Here is a 16730-nt window from a genome sequence, read left to right as displayed (position 1 = left end):
CACATTCTTTTGGTTGCATACAGGAATACAAACAGTGTTAAAAAATAAAAGTTAATTTTGGATACAGACGGTTGAAATATCCAGGAATGGCATCTAAAGTCCTAATTATCTCTTCAACCTGTCAGTAGCTTTTTTGGGGGTAATTTATGATTGTACACACAATGAAACATCGGTTCCAACAGTAACAACTAACACACTAGAGGGTTTCAGTGCACAACAAAATGAAACGCACAGCACAACTATGAAAGTAAATAGGACAAATTAGAGGAAAGTGGACTGGAAATCTACTTTAGGGGCATCTCCACTTTTGGAATTCCAGAAGTCAACAATATCAAAATCTGTTCAGTTTCCATAAACCTTTCAGCTCTAACAAGTCTTCTAACATTGTTACCGGTCTATACACAGCAATACCGTTTAACACGAACGTCTTTTGCCATATGAAAATAAAATTGCTTTGAATACTTCTTATATAAATCCATTTCTGAGGTATATAGCTAAAATGGGGAAACATCTAGAATACTGAGATACTGCAACGCAAGAACTGATTGGTCATCGCTGGGGTTAATACACACTGTAGCAACCCACACAGCGATACTGGAAGAGTCACAAACTGTTATTGATATAATAGCCTGCACTTTAAATTCTCTCTCTCTCTCACTCACACACACACACACACACAAACATTCAAGCAGTTAAGAGGAAGATCACTTAACTTTAAGACTCCACAGCTGCACAATAACCCTGCTTCGGTTTAAATTACAACTTTGGAAATATAACGAGGAAGAGGACAATATAATAATTATTTTCCTGAAAATGGGAATTAAAAGGTATTCCAGACCGTCCTCAATAACACATTTAGAAACGCTCTGCCTTGGATGTGGCTTCTTGCATAGTTCCCAAAGCCATAAGGAAGAACATTTATAAAAGGATTTGAAAGCTTATTTATGGCGTGTTATTCTCTGAAAAATACAAGTACCATCCATGCACACAAAAACTAAACCATTAGGTCACAATTACTAGAAGGATGGACTATTTTAGTGTGTATAAACACAATAAGTGCTATATGTAACGGGGAAAAGGTGCAAAAAAACTTTTTTGCTAAAAAGCAAATTAACATTCAAAAACTGGAAATAGTTTTTTTTTTTAAACAAATTAAATAAATGTTGGCACTTAAACAATGTCCAATTTGATTCTTCTGCATCAAATGTCTTTAGAAATAAACTGATAATTAGAAATAAACTGAAACTGAGCCTTTTTCTGTATGTCAGAGACTTGGGGTATAATAATTTCCCCCCCAAAAAAATCTAAAACAATTCTAGTGCCTCAAAAAAACCCCTCAAGGACAATCTATTATGAACCCTAACTATACGTGAAGAGACTATTGTAAGGGAAGGGTTAAAAGTAGAAAGCATCACTATATGCATAATATAAAACCGTTAAAATGTAAGTAATACTTTAAAAAACAAAACTGGAAGTACAAATGAAAGTTTACACTTCATGCAGCATATAAAATATTCAATATCTTGCTTTGTTCTTTTACGGTTGTGTATTTACACTGTATGGTACACGAGACTGTACAGATAGACTCAGTTCTTTGGGCTGTTTAGAATGAAAGCCTGAGAACGAGGTTTGCTGTTTGGCAAAGACGATGCAAAGGCTAGCAATCCTATACTTTCTGTTGTTGAAATAAATAATGAGTTTGGCAACCACCTGTTGGTCTGGTGAGACATTCTGCATGTTTGCCACAGCGTCCATCTGGTGGTGTTGTGTTCCTCGCAGCTGCCATGTTGAGGGAGTTCCTAGTCTGAAAAGCATTCAAGATGCTGACAGGAAGGGTTGTTTTTTCAAATTAGTTCAGCACTAATAAACATCCATAAGAGATGATGTGAGCAGGCTCCTCCATCTGATTGGCCTTTGTGTTTATCTATGTTACTGAGACTGGGCACTAGTGCTGTCAGTCTGGTGAGAGGGGGTTGTTTTCTGCTGTTTTTGAGTGTGTGGTTTCAGTTGCTGCTGCTGCTGTGATGGAGTAAATGTGCCTTGCTGCTGAATAGGGAAAGCCTGCAGGATCAGTTGTGTAGACTGGTTGCCATGGAGAAGGCGCGTGTTCTGACAAATACACAGCAGAAAATTAGATATGCGTCAAACACTTTTTAAAATTAAATTCCAACTCCAACATAAAATTAAAGTCGACTGAAATGTTTCACATGCGACTGAAATAAACAAAACAAAAAAATGGATGGAAGTGGTTTTACATGGTTTCAATATGAACCGCTTGTTCAGATCAGTGGTTCTCTATAATATATATACACAACCAGTCAAAAGTTTTGGAAGATGGTAAGATGTTTTTAAAAGAAGTCTCTTCTGCTCACCAAGGCCGCATTTACTTGATTAAAACTACAAAAATGTGAAATATTATTATAACATATTAATAATTATATATATATATTTATTTATATGTATTTTAATAATATATACATATATTATTTAAAACAGCTGTTTTCTATGCGAATATATAGTAAAGTGTAATTTACTCCTGTGATCAAAGCTGAATTTTCAGCATCATTACTCCAGTCTTCAGTGTCACACGATTCTTCAGAAATCCTTCTACAGTGATATGATGATTTGATGCTCAAGAAATATTTCTCATTATAATTAATGTGGAAAACAGTTATTTATTTACATTTTTATTTCAGGATTCTTTGATGAATAGAAAGTTCAAAAGACAGCATTTATCAGAAATAGAAAGCTTTTATAACATTAAACTCTACCGTTTAAAAGTTTGGGGTCAGTAAGAATTTATATTTTATTTTTTGGGGGAAAGAAATAAAAGAAATCAATACTTATATTCATCAAGGATGAAATAAATTGATCAAGTTACAGTAAAGACATTTATAATGTTACAAAAGATAATATTTCAAATAAATTCTATTCAAAGAATCCTACAAAAAAACCATTAATAATAATAATAATGAATGTTTTTTGAGCATCAAATCTCATATTAGAATGATTTCTGAAGGATTATGTGAGACTGAAGACTGTAATGATGCTGCAAATTCAGCTTTGATCACAGGAATAAATTAGATTTTAAAATATATTAAAAAAGAATACTGTCATAATATTTAACAATATTACTGTTTTTTTTTTTTTAAATCATACACAAACACACATATATATATATATATATATCAAATTGGTGGTGCTGAATCACGGAATCAAGTTCTGAAAAGATTCAAAATGAAACTGTGCATGCTTTGTTACCTGTAAAAATGGTTGCTGATGTTTTGTTGGCTGCTGCGTCGCCCCCTGCTGTTGACTTGTTTGTAATGAGGTAGCTTGAGCCTGTTGTTCTGCAGTCTGCAGTGCTATGGTCTGTGTCTGACCTTGTTGCTGTGGAAACGGGCTGTAAGCCGTCACCACCTGACCCATAAACATAGTTGTGGGTACCATGACAGCATTACACGCCATTGGAGCTGTCACAATCTTGGTGACCAAATGCTGCCCAGAAGGAAACCTGAGAGTGACAGGGTCAGGGAAAGAAAGAAATAATTATATTATTAATAATGATAATAAGCATATATTTTAGAAAGTGTCCTGTAAAAGAGAGAGGAGAAAAAAGACATGTACTGTACCGGTTTATTGCATTGCCCTGATTGATTTTTGAAGCCAAATTGCTTGGTATCTGCACAACATTGGCATTGGCAGGCTGGCTGATCATCATGGTATTATATACAGGACCATGCTGAGAGACAGAAAAATTGCGTCATCTATTTAGATGATGTCACCACATGAAGTGGAAGACGAGACATTATGTCATTGTTAATGGGCTTTTTTAAAAACTTCTAGGTAATACACAGCTAAAGATACTATCTATAACAGTCAATTTAGGAGTGTTAACAACTATAAATCAATGTAATAACTAATTGCAACAGAGTTGTGATTGGCGATAAATACCTTAAATTTATATAGCTGTGTTAAATCATAAATAATCATATATACACGTGTATAAACTACCGTTCAAAAGTTGGGGGTCAGTAAGATTTGTTTTGTTTATCAAAGATGTATTAATCTGATCAAAAGTGACAGTCAAAACATAAAAAAATAAATAAAAATTTTGTTTTATAATATATATATAATTAAATGTTTTTTTAAATGTTTTAAGTGTCACTTTTGATATGTATATATAATTTGTATTTTAAATAAATGCTGTTCTTTTGAGCTTTCTATTAAAATAATCCTAATATTAAGCAGCAGAACTATTTTTAACATTGATAAGATGTTTCTTGGGCACCAAATCATTATATTAGCTCAATTTCTGAAGGATCATGTGACAGATTGAAACGGAAAAGTTCTTTTAAATTGTAACATTTCACAACATTACGGTTTTTAATATTTTTTAATAAAATAAATGCAGCTTTGGTGAGCATAAGACACTTACTTCAAAAACACACAAAAAAATATTACAGACCCTAAACTTTTAAATGGTAGTGTATATATACATATATATATATATATATATATATATATATATATATATTAAAAAGATATGAATTGACCGAATCTGAAACACTGAATTGTGACCAAAATTCACATTATCATCATACATTGAATCTTTTAATAAAGAATCATATTCAAATCATTGCCAGAGCAAACATTTACACCACTAACCGAAAAAAGACGACCTCACCTGTGTAACAGAAGAACCCTGTAGATTCTGCTGAAGGGAACGAGGAGCCTGTTGCTGTGGAACAGTCCCACTGTGTGCAGTACTCGTCACATTTTGGCCCTGTATAGCTATGACTCCAGTCTGTGCCCCAACCCCTAAAATGTTAGTCTGTGCTCCTCCAACTTGAGGCAACTGTACACTGAGTCCACCACCCGACTGCTGCAATATCATCTGAAAGACACCATTTGAATCACATGCCTCTGTTCGTATTGACCGTTTTGTTGTCAAGGTACCATTCACACAATTATGCGTGTGTACCTGAGTGCCCGGACCCTGCACTTTCTGCAGCTGCTCATGAATCTGTCTCAGTTCCTCCTGCTGTTTCTGAATGTTGGCCTCTATCATGCGTGTCCTCTGCTCCAGTTGATCCTTTAGGTGCTGCATCGCATTCAACTGTGTAGAGAACTACATTCAAAAAGCAAAGAAAGATAAACAATATGGTGTCATGGAAAAAAAGAAAGATAGTTTTTCTTAATTTTTCTAGTTGAGCCCCCACCATGAGTTTAAGGCGACTGTTATTTTAGAACATATCACCTTATTATTTCCATGACGATGCGAGCGGATGCGTCATGCTTGTCACGTGACACACCGCCAGCCACAATAGCGCTGTATGACAAATGTATTGGTTTTATTTATTTTTTTATTCAAAATTTTCACTTGTATATAACTTAACTTGTTAACTATATCATGAACTATCTGATATTCCGATTTTCAAATATGTTTTGTGTTTTGTCGTTTAAAAAAGAAAACACGTTATGATGATCACGTTAGTTGATTTATAATGCGCGATGGGCGCCGCCATGTTAGATTGCGTCGCAATTCAGAGAATCGGATCTGTTAGTTTTACATCACGTAAATTCATCCACTTCTCGCGAAATACATGAAAGTAAGTTGCCGGTGAAGTGGGAAAACAATAGAGTAAACTATATAGTTACATTACATTTAATCATTTAGCAGACGCTTTTATCCAAAGCAACTTACAAATGAGGAGAACAAAGGAAGCAATCAGACCAACAAGAGGGCAACAGTATACAATACAGTAACAAGTCTCAGTTAGTCTAACACAGTACACAGAAATATATTTAAATAAGAAAAAAAAACAAATGGTATAGAATAGGAAAGGTAAGTGCTAGTATTAATTGGTCAGGTGCTGACGAAAAAGATGATTTTTCAAAAAAATGTATATAGTCATCTACTCAATGTGTATCTGATATGAATAAAACAAGTCATCAAATTACAATTGAAAGGATTATTATTGCCGCTTCAATAGACATGAGTGTGTATTTCACAAACTTTAAATGTATTTTTTGCAAGAAATTATGTGTATTTAAATGTCTGAAACCTAAAATAAACATTATGTGGTTGAAAACACTGAATAATTGTGATGTGTGACAAATGCTGAGCACGTCCAAAAAGCGCGAAAACACATTTGAATTTAGCAGTTGATCACGTGATGCACTCAACGTTCTAATCACACCGGTGTGATCCTACGCAAGTGTCAAAGGGTTTCATTGGGGCTTATCTGATCTATTGATAAAAATAAAACAAAAAACAAATCAAAACAAAATTCTCAGCAGGGCATTAAGCTGAAACTGCTGAACAAAAAACAATTCTCACCAGGGCAGTAGATTGAACCTGCTGCTGTGGTTGATGTTGATGTTGGCTGATTTGGACCGAAGATCCAGTTTGATTGGTGTTCTGAGAACTCATGGACTATCAAAACAAATAAGATATGCTCATTGCTGGTGGTAATTAAGGTTAAGTTAGAAGTGTTTTGTAAGATAATTAAATACTTTGATGTTGATGAAGAGGCAAGTCTCACCTGTGTGCTAAAAGAGGAACGACGTTGGGGTGTCATATCAACAGCGGGCTGGGGTGGAGTGCTCACATCAGTCTGTAGCTTGGAGGGAGTTGCTGAGGAAATCAAACAGATACGCGCGCTTTCAAACCGGCACAAAATCAGGACAACCCAATAGAACAGCACACTTTGGTTTTAATCAGGGCTTGACTTTAACACCAAACGTGGGTGGATTTCAGCAGTGACGTGTAACACAGTCCACTAACCACTAGCCACTTTAACGGGTTGAATTTTAAATACATTTCAATTGTAGTCTTCTCAAAAGGCATCTGAAATAACTAGAGGCTAAAATTTGTGAACAAACTTTGATGTTGGCTTAAGAAACCCGAACCGGGACTCGAACTCGCATCGCCTGAAGCGCTATTGCTCTGACATAACAGCTAATTTTCATCAGATAAATGTCTATGGTTCGTTATATTTCTTACAGATTTCTGCTTGTCCTAAATCAGATTCAGTTAAAGTAGCACAGTGAGATTACATTTATTTGAATGCATTAGTGAGAGAGCGACTGCGTGTGTGAATCAATCCTACCTGTCTGCGCAGCGTTTCTCTACTAACAGTGAAGCTTGTGGGTTTTCATTACTTAAAAAACAAAGAAATGCTATAACTTTTCAGTTTCTCATCCATTTTATTGATACTGTAAATCACAGGACAGCATTGACAATACGTTTCTGTGCGAGTGTGACCTGTACATGACGTGTGAGCTACTGTCTGTATGTTTGTGTGTGTGTGCTACAATGTAGCATCGCATTCGTTTAGAACAAGGATTAACTTAGGTGTATAATAAACTGTTTAAACGTGCATTCACCAGATCAATATTGAGTAGGCTATACAGATGGTATAAACGAGCATTACTTTGTGGAGCGCTTGGAATACGCATTTATTTGTCATTTTAACTGATGGAAACGGAGAGCAAAAGTGTGGACAAAGATTTCTTATCCTGTGCCCCCCTCAATAGGACAGTATTAGTATCACAGCCAATGTAAGCCAATGGGATTCTTTGTAAAGGGGGTCTGTAGAGTGAAGGAGGTGTGTGTACAGTAGGGATGCACCTAGGGCTGCAGCTATCGATTCTTTTTGTAATCGATTAATCTACCACTTAATCGATCGGTTAATCGAATAATCGGATAAAAAAAATTTGTGTGTGTTTTTAAACAACCAAAACAAATAATGCATAACGAAAATGATGTGGCTCCAAAATTAAGCCTATTTATTGCAATTTTTACCCATTTAGTATAAGTGCCAACAATGTTCTATGCTCAATTACTTTGGTAGCCAATTAAAATGTCTTCCCCAAAAGTACGAGTGGATTTGGAGAAGCAGGCTGGGGAATTTCATTTTTTGTTGTTGTCTAACTATTTGGAAGACGTGACATACAAACAAGGTCTCGCAAAAACTGCAATACAATATTTGTTCCTCCATCACGTCCCGGTGTATACGGTGAAGGCATGCTGAAATTATTTTTGCCTGGCTACATAAAACCATCGCCCTTTATCTACAGATCAAGTATAATAATAGTAACATTGAAACATCTTGGAGTTTAGTGTTAACTGTCGTAACCGAGCGCGACGCGCTGTTTGAATGCTGCATGGAGAAATGATTGACAGCCGCAGCGGAGGGAAGAGTTTACGTGAACTTGAATTTACAACCTCACAATTATACTATAGAATGACTTCAGAACACTTAGAATATAGTGCACAAAAACTTTATGGTGCTTTATAATGTTTTTGTGCCTTTTGTGAGCTTAACAATATAAGAATAGTATATGCACAATATCGGATTTGGATCGGTTTCGTCTGACCGATACCCGATCCGGCAAAGAATGGCAGTATCAGAGCCGATACCTATAATGAGTATCGGAGCATTCCTAGTGTACAGTGGTCCTTTACATTTAAAAGGGTTGTAAATCTAGCACAAGTACATTTTTAGCATGCCACAGTCAACTTTAATCATTTTGGCTGGTGAGCAAAAAAGTTAATGCCAAGCCCTAGTTTTAATGCTTACATGTGCAGGTGTTGTCAGAGACTGCAGTGTGTGAGGACTTGCGGGAGCTCCTTGAGGAGGTGGAGGGTGTGCGGCTGTTACTGAAACGCTCCAGCACCTCCTTCAGACTGGAGGTGTTCAACTGCGATTCACGGCCAGAAATCTGAGACAGATGGAGAGAGAGGAAAATTTAGACTAAGATATAAATACTTACATGTTTGAAGGTCTCTTACGCTCACCCAGGTGGCATTCGTTTGATCAAAATACAGTTAAAACAGTAATACTGTGAAATATTATTCATTTAAAATGACTGGTTTTATATACTTTAGTTCAAAATGCAATTTATTCCTGTGATGACCAGGCTGAATTTTCAGCAACCATTGTTCCAGTCTTCAGTCACATGATCTGTCAGAAATCATCCTAATATGCTGATTTGATGCTCAAGTAACTTTTATTATTATCAACGTTGAAAACAGTTGTGCTGCTTTATATTTTTGTGGACTTTTTCAGGATTCTTTGATGAACACACTGTTCAAAAGAACAAATAACTGACTTCACTTTTGATCAATTTAATGCATGCTTGCTGATAAATAAATTAATAATACTTAAATTGACTTAATTTAAACTTAGAATAGGGTATATAATAAAGATTTCTTTTTATAATATAATTTATTGCAAATGAGACACATGAATGTTAATCATTCAAGAAGCAGCCACAGTTAACCGCCAATGCGATAACCTCAAAATGATTAACGACCTGGTCATTTTCACTAATGTTGTGTAAAATACTTAATCACAATCTGCCTAAGATAAGCCGTTTAACAGCATGTCCATTATACCACATTAATGGACTATTTCAGAGAGGTTTCTGTCTCAAGCATCTCACCTTGTCTCCAGTCAGTTCAGGGGGAGACTCCTCTATACCCATCTCTCTTCTCCGCTCCGCTCGCACCTCGGCATAACTATAGACAAAAAGAACTGAAAATAAGAGCAGAACTGCAGAAAAGAGTGTAGAAAAAGAAAAGAGGTTCAACTCCAGCCCCCAAAACTCAAATCTGTGGAAACACATGGCTGGTTTGCAACAGGCTCCAGTTTGCCTGGCTGAGAACAGGCTCTGGCTCCAGAACGCAAACTATTCTGGTGGAAAAGGGGTATGTGGGTGTCTGATTGCATGGTGTAGACATTTATGTGCCTCTGCGTACCTCACAACAGTGTGCGTGCACACAATGAACTCTGGTCGTGAATTCCACTGGTGATATGTGATGTAGTAGTTAGTCTGGAGCCAAATCCATTGCTGCCCTTTAGTTAAAAAGCGATAATAGCACGATTTCCCTTTTCCAAACTGCATTACTGCAAGCAGACAAATAAAGAGAAAAACATGAAGAATATGGTACCTACTGAAAGTCTCAAATGTATTTTTGTGCAAGTTATACTCACAATGCTCATGGCATTTGGCCAGCGAATGCAGGTCGTCTACATGATAATAGTCATAGCCTGACGTTCCCAACACCTCAAACGGCATATAGCCAATGATAGGTGGTGCTCTGTAACACAAGGACACACACAGACCTCATTGAGAAAAAAACTTGACGATGAGTTACAAACATGGAGAAAGTGATATTGTGAGTAAGTGTGAAAACCTGTGATCTAATAGGAGGAATTTCCACTCCAGACTGTGTCGAGATGTGAATTCCTCATAGGGCTCCTCCACCATGCACATCTCCTGTACACAATCAATTGTGTCAATATTAGTGCGTTTACACCAGTAATACCTTATTACGATGCATGACTATGGTTATCTGCTTTCAGAGAGAGCATTTGAAATGCAGATCTACTTTTTCTCTGAATTTTCTGATTGATTATCTGCTTACTTTGATGAATTGGGGTTTGGCGAGCCTCACAGTAGCAATAAAACAGGCTGGATCATCGAAGGCCGGCTGCAAAGAACGCTGCAAAACCCCTTCAAGGCCATTCCGGGTTGCATTAGGCACTGAGAATAAAGAAGAATAGAAGAGGAATAAAGTGGAGATTTGTGTTAAGGGAAATTGTCAGTACAAACATGTGTTGTGGGCAGTAATGAATGCAGTTAACATATGGTTTCGTAATCAGTGAGTCTAGATCAAGAGGAAAAACAAACACTCACTGTTGGCAAGTGACTTAAAGTTGCCAATAAACTTGACATATTCATATACAGGAGGTTTCGTGGGATCCACAGATCCTCTGAGGATGTGACAACAAAACTCCATCTGGTTCTTGGCTAAGAAAAACAAACAAACAAACAAAAACAAAAAAACACTTTAGGTGCATGACGATCTAAATTGAGATCACTGAGTTACAGTGAAAATAGGCAGAGGCAGCACACATTTGCACAGAGCATTTTAGAAATACCACAGCAGAACAGATATCTGGAAGTGATTGAGGTTGGACACTCACACTTGTGGTAATCGGAGTTGAGTTTCTCAATGTCTGGGTGTGAGGCCAGCGCTTTATACACTTCTTCATGCTCCCCCACTGGAAGAAAGTTCAAAAGGTTCTGACCCACCAGGTCCGACTGAAACAAATACGATTATATATGAACATATGACTGATACAAAAATCGAACAATTCCAGGACAATATATAAATAGACTTCACACAACTAAACACACACTCTCTCACTTACAGGCAGATGCTCAAGCAGAGAGGTTACGCCTTCCGAGATGTAAATTATGTTGCCGTCTGTCAGCATCACAAGGAAAAATCCATCTAGCGCCTTAAAAAAAAGAAGCAGCACACTACTTAAAGACCCACTCCGATGAAAATAATGTTTTTCTAGGTGTTAACATGTTCTTGTGGCATTCTTCTGATGTTAGAGGACATATCTTGAGAAAAATAAGCTCAAAGTTGTATTTCTGAGTATTTCTACATTCAAATGGCTGTGAATCAGTAGCAGACGCTAAAATGCCGGCTAAAATAGACTGGAGTTGTGACGTAGTAACTCCACTGGGCGTCTCCACACGCGACGTCTTGGAGTGAAATAATGATCGGTGATCGGTGATAACTTTGATTAACTTCGGATAATAATAATGAACGTGTATATAATACTGTTGCCCCACCGGTATTGGGGGTGTAAGCTAGCGGGAGAGACAGAGCTCTCAGCAACGGGCAGGGGGAGGGTCGTCTCCGTGCCAACGGCTCCGCCCACAACGCAGAGGCGAATTGCTAATGAGCTAATGCCGCTCTGCTGAAGCGAAGTCCCAGAAAACGGCACAGGTTTTGTGATTTTGGCTAAAAATGGCATAATCATAATTTAAAGACCACTGGGAATGTTAAAAAATAGCTAAAAATATGATCGGAGTGGGACTTTAAAACCGCTCCAATCCTAAACTACAAATTTAATCTGGAAGTGATGTATGAAAAATGATAAACATTAAACATGAATGAGGATGTACTCATATTCTATTAGTGGAACCATCTTTCACAACAGGACGAAACAAAGGAGAAACACAAACACACACATTTTGCCCAAAGCGGGGTCTCACCTCTAGCATCAGCTGTGTAAACTCCTCATTGCTAAGAAATGGGGGTTTCCAATCCTGCTTGATCTCACTCGACTCAGATTGTGCAGCATTTTCTGTATGTGAATACAAACACTTCCTTGTAACCAGTTTTCCTAGGATCTGTACGTCTAAGTTGATTAGAGGCTACGCAACCTTTAAAAAGATTTGGGTCGAAAATATTTTTTTTAGTGAAATTTTCTCTCACCAAGGTTGCATTTCATCAATGAAAAATACAGTAAAACAGTAGTATAGCTACATATTATTACAATGGCAAAGATGTGATGGCAAAGATACATTTTCAGCACCCATTACTCAGTTTTTCAGTAACACAATCCTTCAGAAATCATTCTAATATGCTGATTTGCTGCTTAAGAAAAATTCTGTTGAAAACAGTTTTTGCGGAAACACTGAGTTTCTTTCAGGATGCTTTGTTTCAAAAGAACAGCATATTTGAAATAAAAATCTTTTGTAAAATTATAAATGTATTAAATGCATCAAATTGATCAATTTAATGCACCCTTGATGAATAAAATTATTAATTTCTTTTTTAAAAAAATCTCACTGACCCCAACATTTTTAAAGGTAGTGTATTACAGTGTTTGTCATTACAGTTCTGAGTGGAATAGCTTTAAAAATAGCGTATCTTTGCAGCAGTTGAACACTATACCAAATCACACATACATCTGTAGTGCGCATGGCAAAACAATAACGCAGATCTGTAATTATTCCAGAGCACTGCAAATAACAAATCCCCCTTGTTCCATCTAGAACTTGAATTCTTTCTTTTTTTTTTGCCTCACCTTTTTGCTTGCACAGGTAGTCTATGCTTTTCTGCAATATTGTAGATTTGTCCATCTTCCGTGTGATTCCAGGCAACATGGTGCCAAGTTCTTTAATGAGGACATTGAACTGGTCTCGCCTTTTCTTCTCTGACTTATTTCTCGAAACTCTGAGACAGTAGAGATATAATAAAGATAATAAAACAACAAAGCATAAGACAAGGCTGCAAAATGGTTAAGAAGAACCCAACCCCGTAAAAAATTATTCACTTTAGACTAGGGATGATAATTAATCGACAATCGATTAAGCAAGGTCATCATTAGAGTGTGTGGTTTTGATGTGCCTGCGGCTCATGCGCAAAACATGTGCAGCAGACACACGAGGAAAATGAAGGGAGCGCGGCGTAGTTACATATTCTAAGCGTATTAATGTCTTCAAGCCATGCAATGGATTAAGTAGGCTAACCATTTATTTCAAAACATCATTAACCAAAGGTCCCAAAAACCCTCCAAACAAGTGATTTTACTGAACATAAGAGCTATTGTGTAACACCACAATAAAAGTATATAGAATAAGTAACAAGTAATGAGATCCTCCTGGTTGATGAGTGATGATCATCAACCAGGAATACACCGTGTCGTGATCCCGCGCGATCGGATCCCGGAAGCTTTAGCAAAGAAACAAGTCATGTGTCTCCGTGATCCACGCATTGTCGTATGTTGTGTTCGGGCTCGTTCGAAACCACCTGCCCAAAATAAAGATATGCAACCTACTATGCTTTATTGATATTTCACCAAGTTACAAACCAAAATATGGCGCAAAAACATCATGTGTTTACACGGTGGCGATTTTTCATACAAATACTTGGTATAGCTTGGCCTCTAACTGAAACAAATATGCTGCTTGTATTCTGCTAGTTGGGACCTTTTCAAAGATATATGACAAGACTATCTGTTATAGGCTAATATAATTTTACAGATTATTTTTTCACTATGAAAATAAAAGCACTTTTAATATCAGAAAGTTTAAAAGCACTTGTTTACTGATGGTCATATGTTCCCTTTATTCACTGTAAAGCCAAGCTTCTAAGCTTTAAAACGACACCTATTTTGTGTTGGTTAAGCAAGTGGTTGTTAACAACTTAGTAGTGCTTAGTAGTAGTCCATCAACATGACAACTATTTGATGTACATGATGTTTATACCCATTTCTATTATGATAATATTTCATGTTATAAAACAGAAGAACAACCAAAATCTGCAATTAAACTCACCGTTTCGCCTTATCTTTCTCATCATCATCCATCAGCCCATCAAAAACACTGCCATCATCCCTAAAACAGGGAAAATAAACATTTATTCTCTGTCTGATAGAAAACCTTATTTTTATTTTCTGTAAATCAATTACATGCCTATCAGGGACGTTTCCTCCAAGGAGGCAAGGGAGACAATGTATGGGATGAGAAAATAATCCATATTACAAAAGTAAAAACGCAAAGCAGGTAAAGTTAAAGAGGAAGTCCGTGGTCTCTCGTGCCTCCCTGAACCTATTGAGTTTTAACAATGCCTCCATCGTGATATGATTGGTTCTTGCGATAAATAACACCTCTCGTTTTCGTGCGCGTTCGCAAATCGGTCTCCATGAAGACTAGTTAAAAAGTAAACAACTCAGCCACTTAGATATCACCGCATTGTCACATCAAAATCAAAGTTGAAATGGCCTGAAAACATGTTGACTGTGGGTTTTTTTTTTTGTGAGCAATCAGCTTGATGGAATTAAAGGTACATTTTCGTGCCTGTAACCGGTGTTTACAGAGCTTGATGACTGATAATCCGAAAATAAGTTTACTATTAAAAAGAACCGCTGAACAAATAAAACATTATTTAAATTGTTAGTGCTTTTAGATATTATTTTGGAATAGATGTGGAAAATGCTTAAAAATAGATAGATAGATAAATAGATAATAAATAGAACATTACATATTTAATGTAAAAATACTATAAAATAATTTCAGAACACCTCTGCACTCCACAGATGTCTATGTTATAAAATAGAGAGAATAGACTAAAAATAGACTTCATTTGAGGACGGACTCAAGAATACAAATTAAGGTCAAGCCAAACATACTGTACTTTCTTGTAAGCGCAGAACGTGGGACACTGAAAATTCAAGTGTGAATAATAGGTGTTAAATTACTACATTTTAATAAGCAGGGTGTCAACATATGCATACATGAATTTGTACAAATAAAAATCCAAACATATATTTCTGTTGTACTATATTAAAGAGTCAGAATTATTTTTGAAGAAAATAAGTACGCTACTGTTCAAAAGTTTGGGTTTGTATTACTGTTTTTACTGTGCGGAGCACATAAATACAGCCTTGGTGAGTAGAGACTTCTTTCAAAAGTCCAAACTTTTGAAAGGTAGTGTACGTAAGTGAATACTGTTTCTGCTTTACCGGTCTCTGGAACTCATGATAACGCCGTCTCATGGATCAGTCTGGGATTAAAAACACCCTGACGCATTGGGAAGACATTGAAGAAGAGGGCCTGCCAATGTGAAAGTCTGCGGCAGACACACAAAACAGAAGATAATTGAATGACAAATGAACGGTTTAGTTTTATAGCCTACTGTTTCTTTCTGTGAATCTGTTTGGTCACTCAGAGGTGAAAGGTTAATTGATGGACATGGCACTGGAGGTCACATGACTGCTTACTCAACATAAATACATGTTAGAGAGGATATATGATCATACTTGTTAGCACATTTTCACTTGCTAATTTAAAAGTCACAGTGTATTACATAATTTAAAAGCCTCTAATGAAGTGGATTTTAAAGCATGCAGTTATGAAAGGCATCTCAACCCTCTAACACTGCTCATCATTCCAGTTCAACCCAATAATTAGATGTAAATTGCAACAGCTGTTGTAATAAACATGCCAATCATTCATTTGCATCACGCAAACCTTCATAACAAGGACACTGACGTTGTGAGAAAACATCCAAACGAAACCAAACGTGCATGTTGCTAAATGAAATGGCACGTCAGTATAAACAGTGATATAATTTAAGAGATAGTGCTACTTTTTAAAAAAACTAAATCTTATACTTTGTCTGGGTTTTCCTGCACAACAGTGTATGCACCACGGAACTACCACCTTTATCAACAACATAAGTATATTTGGTACGTTAACTCACCTACTGAAAAACACACTCGCACATCCACACAGGTGCCTGGTCAGATCTAAGCTCCTTCGTTCCCGAGATCACAATGCAGCGCTGCGATGAATAATCACGGTCCAATAATAATGTAGTGTAAAAATACAATGCTGAATTTCATACGCGCACTTCCTCGAGCGGTCTCGCGAATGTGGGTCAGCGGGCCTAGTGGCACGCGAGGCGTAACGGAAGCTCCTCCTGAGTCCTGATCACCGCAAAATCAGCACACTTTCAAAGTGCGAGTTAAGTTCGAGCTCGTAACGCTATATACATTCGCAGTTTAGACTTCGTACCTCTTTTCTTTTACCTTCGATCGGCGGCGACAAGAGCGCGATATCGGTTGCGAATAGAATGAAAACATTTAAAGCCAGGCCTACGCGCAGTCAAAGACATGCGCAGTAGCCTACGCCATAAGCGCACACGGGCCTCTTTAGTTCACTTGCAAAAGGAATACGCGCAGTACAAGGGCTTTGCAAAGCTAAATACTAGTGCAAACACTTCTCCTTTATAAGGACTGTTTGCATTACATTATTTTATTTCAGTGGTACCTTTGATACATTTTATCAGTCGATGTCATTACTAGGTATAAATATAGATATTTAAAAGGTCCAATAAAGTGGAATAA

The 16730-nt window shown here is 36.9% G+C and overlaps 1 protein-coding gene across 1 annotated transcript; it reads right to left on the bottom strand.

Annotated features, from left to right (window-relative positions):
• Positions 1-1165: 1165 nt before the first annotated feature.
• On the bottom strand, positions 1166-16500 carry clockb (clock circadian regulator b). Its single transcript, XM_056256855.1, has 21 exons — positions 16085-16500; positions 15345-15451; positions 14158-14217; positions 12906-13054; positions 12088-12179; positions 11229-11318; positions 11001-11118; positions 10711-10824; positions 10439-10557; positions 10208-10290; positions 10005-10111; positions 9770-9917; positions 9454-9529; positions 8589-8730; positions 6549-6640; positions 6344-6439; positions 4985-5131; positions 4688-4897; positions 3633-3742; positions 3262-3514; positions 1166-2109 (listed from the first exon to the last, which is right to left on the bottom strand). Exons 2-21 carry the CDS (start codon positions 15359-15361, stop codon positions 1930-1932), a joined length of 2403 nt encoding a protein of 800 aa, XP_056112830.1. The 5' UTR covers positions 15362-15451; positions 16085-16500; the 3' UTR covers positions 1166-1929.
• Between the last annotated feature and the right edge of the window lie 230 nt (positions 16501-16730).

The sequence above is a fragment of the Rhinichthys klamathensis genome, unplaced genomic scaffold (genome assembly GCF_029890125.1).
Source record: "Rhinichthys klamathensis goyatoka isolate OS25496 unplaced genomic scaffold, OSU_Roscu_1.1 h1tg000133l_1, whole genome shotgun sequence".
Lineage (NCBI taxonomy): Eukaryota > Metazoa > Chordata > Actinopteri > Cypriniformes > Leuciscidae > Rhinichthys > Rhinichthys klamathensis.
Note: the sequence above shows the minus strand (reverse complement) of the source record. Positions and strands in the feature narration are given on the sequence as shown.

Excerpts from the sequence above, each read along its gene's own strand:
- clockb (XM_056256855.1), bottom strand. Across the intron at positions 12,180-12,905 it reads CTACCTGTGCAAGCAAAAAG|AAAATGCTGCACAATCTGAG; the intron begins GTGAGGCAAAAA and ends ATTCACATACAG. Across the intron at positions 9,918-10,004 it reads GGCCAAATGCCATGAGCATT|TAATGCAGTTTGGAAAAGGG; the intron begins GTGAGTATAACT and ends GTCTGCTTGCAG.